General features: G+C 43.2%; 1 protein-coding gene across 1 annotated transcript; it reads left to right on the forward strand.

Moving 5' to 3' along the window:
- Nucleotides 1-2,915: 2,915 nt before the first annotated feature.
- LOC118358540 (growth arrest and DNA damage-inducible protein GADD45 gamma-like) lies at nt 2,916-5,046 on the forward strand. Its single transcript, XM_035736479.2, has 4 exons — nt 2,916-3,494; nt 3,624-3,725; nt 3,852-4,062; nt 4,277-5,046. The coding sequence occupies exons 1-4, from the start codon at nt 3,436-3,438 to the stop codon at nt 4,388-4,390; spliced, it is 486 nt and encodes a 161-aa protein (XP_035592372.1). The 5' UTR covers nt 2,916-3,435; the 3' UTR covers nt 4,391-5,046.
- The last annotated feature ends 1,454 nt before the right edge of the window (nt 5,047-6,500 follow it).

Raw genomic sequence — 6,500 nt, forward strand, 5'->3', positions numbered from 1 at the left:
CACAGGTTAGAGATTTTGTATTACTTAACTTGGGGCTTCCCCCAATGCCTAGTTGATTTTATTGGATCTCTTCCTCAGGAGCTATGGTTTCTGCACAGGAGGACACGAACCAGAGTCCCCAGAGAGGAGTTTTGTTCAAATGTAGCTACAATAATTACGTTATGTACATGTTACGATGTCACACCCACCGAAAGCTTTAAAAGGTGAGCGCACCGTTCCATTTGGTATAGTCTGTGAAGATGCTCCTCAGCCTGTGCCGTCCACAGAATGCGCAGGTCTGAATGGCATGCACCAGGACCCGGCTCTTGTCTTTTTTATGCAACCCACCCCACCTCTCAGTAAAAAAAAAAAAAAAATGTAGTGGCCCCCTTTTAACGGTGGAGAGAAATGTACATTTTACAGTTCATTTCCTGCAATTCTACTCATTTTGGCACTGGGTTTAGAGAAAGCTTTGCAGGTTTAAAGCCAGTTTCCTGCAATTCTACACATTTTGTAATGACTCTTGCCAATATATGTGAGAATTTTTAACAAAATCAATGGGTGCCCTCTGGAAGTCGGCCCCTGGGCATGTGCCGTATGGTATTCGGCCATAATTACTACAAGTTTACATAGCTGGCTAGACTAACTACCAATCCCCCCCCCCCAAAAAAAATGTTAGCTGAAATGGCTAATTGACTGACTATCAGTTACTGACATAAGATAACTGCTGATGCAATATCACATTTTGAAATTGCACCTGGTGTATACTCTTCTTACTCAATAGTAAATTGAGATTAAGCCAACTGAACTCCATAAGTGACTGCATATGCCTGGAACCAGGTGTGGAGGCAGGAGGAGATGTTATGTTTAACCTTCAGGCTACCTATCACCACCTGGCTTCTATTTGCTTTTTGGGCTGCTAATCTCAAATATGAGGGCTTTGAAATGACATTGACAAATTGTTATTATTTGATGGTTCCATTTTTGTTTTAATCAATTGGGAAATAAGAGTTATTGGGCCAACTATGTTTTTAAGTTACACATTCAATTCCATTTTTTAACCACAGTATACATGTAGAAATTCTTTGAACAAATATACTGATATTGAGGCTATCATGTCAACGGCTGCCATTCATCATGCCAAACATTTTCAAGTTTGGTTTGACCATGTCAGCAAGGGATTGCAAGAGCACAAACAGATTTTGGACCGCTAAAGCTGGCCCAATTTTTGACATTTTTAGGCTACTTCACTTGAAAGGTGATGGAGAGATGAAAGGATCTATGATGGAGGGATGAAAGGATGTATGATGGTGGATGGAGGGATGAAAGGATTTATGATGGAAGGATGAAAGGATGTATGATGGTGGATGGAGGGATGAAAGGATTTATGATGGAGGGATGAAAGGATGTATGATGGTGGATGGAGGGATGAAAGGATGTATGATGGAAGGATGAAAGGATGTATGATGGTGGATGGAGGGATGAAAGGATGTATGATGGAAGGATGAAAGGATGTATGATGGTGGATGGAGGGATGAAAGGATGTATGATGGTGGATGGAGGGATGAAAGGATCTATGATGATGGTGGATGGAGGGATGAAAGGATGTATGATGGTGGATGAAAGGATGTATGATGGTGGATGGAGGGAATTAAGGATAGTGTGTGGTAGCATCATTGATTCAACACTCATAACAAAAGAGAGAATAACAGCACCTGAATATCCCTTTCTGTAAGGAATATTACTTACAATGGAGTGTCATCTTGACTGGTTTTATAGGGGAATGGTCATTCCCATGTACTACCACCAAGGGGCGACTTCTGCACAGTTTTATCATTATGCATCCTTTGACTAATACCCAACACCGTGTAAAGGGTGGCCTGCCCATGTTAGCTTATATTGTATATCAGATCTGATAATAGTTACTGTGTTATAATAACACTTTATTATAATAACCATAAAATAATCCTATGTATTATCTAACTTTCTATTGGTGTGCGTTTGAGAAACCTAATCAGACTAAATGTGCGTAGGCCTGTAGACTCTGGTAGACTAAGCGTTTGGAGGCAATCGCAGAGACAACTGACGATGCACTCTATGAATAGGTTAGGCTAAATTAATATTTATAAAGAAAACATAAAAATAGTCCTAGTGGAGTCCCTATAGGATTAGCCCTAAATTGCATTCCAATTTCAGTGTGCGCAGGCCAGAGCTACATAATGCTGATTAAGCTTTGTAGCGCGATTGACATTTACAGGAAATGTTCCCGCATTAGCGGAGACTGCATTCACGGTAAATGCTGCATATGTCTGAAATTACCTTTACATTTCAAGCATTCTATTAATGCTGAAATGTTGCGAGCCAGTGAGATTGGCCTGTCAAGTCTTTATTCATGCTCTGACAGATTACTGAAAAGAGTGTGGATAGGTAAAACGTATCAATCAAACAATCAATCAGAATGATAAAAAGTGAAAGGCGGCCGCACCACTCTTTATGAGCGCATGCATCTGTCCGCATCGGTTTCAGTTGCCTCCACCACACACACAACACACACACACCCTGCCTCCACCGAGCCCCCGTCCTCATCTTGAAAGAACATGAGGCAGGTGGGGCACGCGCCTATTATTCTGTCAGAGCCGCCTTTGTCTTGGCGATAAATCGCCACGCGCCAAGAAGGGCAATTATATGCTTGCTCCCTCAGACGCGAAACAAAACACAGGCGTGTGCCGGGTGCAAGCTGTTGTCTTCGGCTTGTCATTGTCCAGTGAAAAAAAACGTTTATTTTTCAGTAAGCGCCACTGCTAAGATTTGTCTTGGAGCCAAGAACAACTTTGTGGAACTAGATATGGCATACCTTTTATATTTGAAGTTGCTGTAAGTAGACTATATCAACACCTTCACAAAGTTTGGTTTTAGTGCAATCTTTTAAAAAATCGTCCATGACCATTTGCATAAGTAAAATCATTGCACATATAAAACAAGGTGGAGGCTAAGAGCCACTAAAATGCACACATGTCCAAGGAGTGCATAACAATTATACAACTCAACAAAATATAACAGGTTAGAAGGTTGAGTCAGTTACAGCTCATCAAGGCTGGTTGCTTTTTGCGGTGATATGTTTTCAAATCGACAGAAAAGGGGGACTTTTAGTTTTTCACAGTACTGATGTTGACATCAAGCCAAGAGTGAGGTGGGGGAGATTTCTTGTAATCCTACCCCCACTTGGGGTCGTCAAGAAACGCTACTGTAACACGTTGGAGTCGTCACATACCCAAAGCACATCACTACAGTCAGGAGGGGAAAACCACGCCTCTTGCCGAGAAATTCCGCTGACCTGATATATAAGCATTGAAGCACTGCCATACCTCAGAATAACGCAAGAACTACTGGTGAACAACGAATCTGTATATATCTGTGTATTCTTTAACAATCCCGATACACACTTGGATTACAATCATGACACTGGAACTAGAAGAGATCCTTGGACAGGAGAGCGCACTCGACGCCACAGATAGGTAAATACACATTTTAACATTCTTAATACGAATGCAAACCGAGGCTACTGTAGTCAGAAATGTTTGATAATGTGTTACTTACTATGTAATGACTTTATAATAATACCGGTGTCTTTTTTTCGTCTTCAGAGTGCAAAGTGCAGGCACAGCCCTGGAGGAGTTGTTGGTGTCTGCAAAGAAGCAGGACTACCTTACCGTTGGAGTCTATGAGTCTGCCAAAATTATGAATGTGTAAGTACACTCCTTTTGTTTTATATGTCATGCAGAATAATTATTCATGCACAGATATGCTACATAGCCAAATCTACAATTGCATAGGACCGGCTTCTAAACAGCTAATATTGTTTATGCCAACAGTGATCCAGACAATGTGGCATTCTGCGTTCTGGCTACAGACGAGGAGTACGAATGCGACATCGCTCTCCAGATCCACTTCACCCTCATCCAGGCTTTCTGCTTCGATAACGACATAAACGTGGTACGCGTTAACGATATCGAGCGCCTGGCTGAACTCGTGGGCACAGAAGAGGCCGGCGAACCCAAGGACGCACATTGCATTCTTGTCACGGTACGTCCTGATCTACCGGTTTGATCACGAGTCATCCAGTCAGCATATTTTCCCCATGCGCATAGTTATTGCGTGTAACAGTCGCCCTGTGCGCTGTCAATGCAATCTGTCAATGCAATCATAATGTCAATCATTCAATCTAATTCGATATTATATAGTTTAGCTGTCTATCTGATGTCATTGTCATGATTCTAATCATCTCTCTTTCTCACAGAGCCCTGGTGCTGAGTCGTGGAAAGACCCTGCTCTGGACAAACTGCATCTGTTTTGTGAGGAGAGCCGCAGTGTGTATGACTGGGTTCCCACCATCACTCTCCCTGAACGCTGAACAACCAACCCTCTGCATGCTTCATTTGTTGATGATGAAGATGATGAAGAGAGCATAAAATGACCGGAACCTCAGGGTTTGAAGTCTGCCTATTGGAATACACGGCTGTGGCTGTAACCCAGGACTCAATGTGCAGTCTGGGATGGCAGTGCAGTTTCTGGATTACCCCGTGGAGGGGTCAGGGCTCACATGTGGACTGGCTCAGGTATATGTGGACTGGGCCCATGTCATGTCATTAAAGCCTGGACCAGGGTGAGGAGTTGAACTGGACTGGACTCTGCAGTACATAGATCATGATCCTATAGCTGCTCTGACAAGGGCCAATGGTAAGGGGTGAACGGAGGAGATGGTCAGAGAAAGAAAGATAAGGGAGAAGAAACTGATGAGTGAAAATGTGTAACATGATTGGATGTAAGGTGGTGGCAGAAAGACACGTGAAAGAAGGTGAATAACACAAGAGAAAGGAAAATATTGGACTTTTCCAAAGCCAATGGGCAATGCTCGGATTGAAACTCAAACATTCATTTTCTTAACATTATTATTTTCTTTATTATTTTTGCTGTCAAATGATGCAAAAACACATGCAACGTTGTTCTGTTTGTTATGAAACTGTAAAAGCATTTTACACAATTTCTTAATAAATGCTTTAAACTTTACTCAAGTTCTGTGCAAAAGTTATTGTCCTGTGCAGTCATCACCAGGGATGAGCAGTTTGCACTCATTGAACCCAGTCTCTGATAGAGTGGAATCTGATAGGATGAACCTGCTGCAGAGTGGCTTCTGATTGGACAGAGATAGCTGAGGCAGGAAGTGTGGCACAAAGAACCCCAGGCTGCAGCAAAGAAAGCAAGAAAGAGAGAGAGAGAGGGGAAGGGGGTGGGGTGGGGTGACAGAGAGAGAGAGTAACAGAAGGAGAGGGTAAGAATGGTAGAGGGAGGGAGTAAGGGAGCATGGTTGCAACACAATAGCAGTTCAGATACATGCTTTTTCAGACAGACTTTCAGACTTTCCCATCCCATATACCAGCTGCTTACTGCGACAGCTTGCACAACCGCCAGAGCCAGGAACCAGGGCTGGGGGCCAGCGGGCTGGGGGGCTAGAGGGCTGGGGGAAAGGGGCTTGGGCCCGGGCCTCTCTTTTGTCTCTAGAGCATGGCTTCTGCACTGTCAGCGAGGGGCTGGTGGTGCGTATGTGTGTGGCTGGGGAGTATTGTGTGTCCAGGAAAGTGTGCAAACTGGATTTTGTGAAGAAATCATGTAGTTAACTTGCAAACACTATCTATAACTGACAGGGATTGAATGCTTTTAGAAAATAGCAACGCATACTTGTACATCCTGAGAGACAGGTTTCACAGACGCTGTAGCTATTGCAAAAGAAAAATGAAATCAAGGAAAGATTCAAACTTTTTCAAGAGGGAAAGTGAGTGTAGCTCTGAGTAATCAGCACGTTGTTCCAGTAAAACACACACCTTGACATGACAGGAAATGGTATTTAGAGTCACGATTGGGGCTTGTTACTTGGAAAGCAGGCCAGGCGGTCACAGGAAAGGTAGTTGAGGTGTGGGCTTGAGCTGACGCTAAACAATGTTCCACATTAAAGAGTCTGGCTATTTCGCATTATATGCTAGGTAAACAGAATTGCCTTGGCTAGTAGCATTTCATTGATTACTGTTGGAAAGCTCCCTGACCCAGTTTAGATGGGGCCGTATACGATTGCCTTTAATGAAATGTTAGATCCAAGGAGAATAAGCTCCCTTTCTTGGAAATTAGACAGTATCTTTTAACAAGACCTATCAAGTTGAAATGAAAACAAATGATCACTGCTACTGTTGTTGGCTGAGTGGAGAAACGGCTCCTTTGCGCCAAGAAGAAAAATGTGTCTGTTTACCTCCTCTTTTTACAGGTGCATCATGTGGCCAGTGTGGGGAAGAAGTGTCTGTTGGCTGGAATATAGAGCTCCAGCTGGAGAACAGACAGACAGGCTGTTTTTGTGGTTTACTAAAAGGTTCCCTCCTCGTGCTGCTTTCCGTTTTGTTCCACTAAACCCCCTGCAGCAACAGGCACCCGTTAAGATAGACACATACTGACTGTCTATGCTGAAATCTGTGCTA

The sequence above is a fragment of the Oncorhynchus keta genome, chromosome 25 (assembly GCF_023373465.1).
Source record: "Oncorhynchus keta strain PuntledgeMale-10-30-2019 chromosome 25, Oket_V2, whole genome shotgun sequence".
NCBI classification, from domain to species: domain Eukaryota; kingdom Metazoa; phylum Chordata; class Actinopteri; order Salmoniformes; family Salmonidae; genus Oncorhynchus; species Oncorhynchus keta.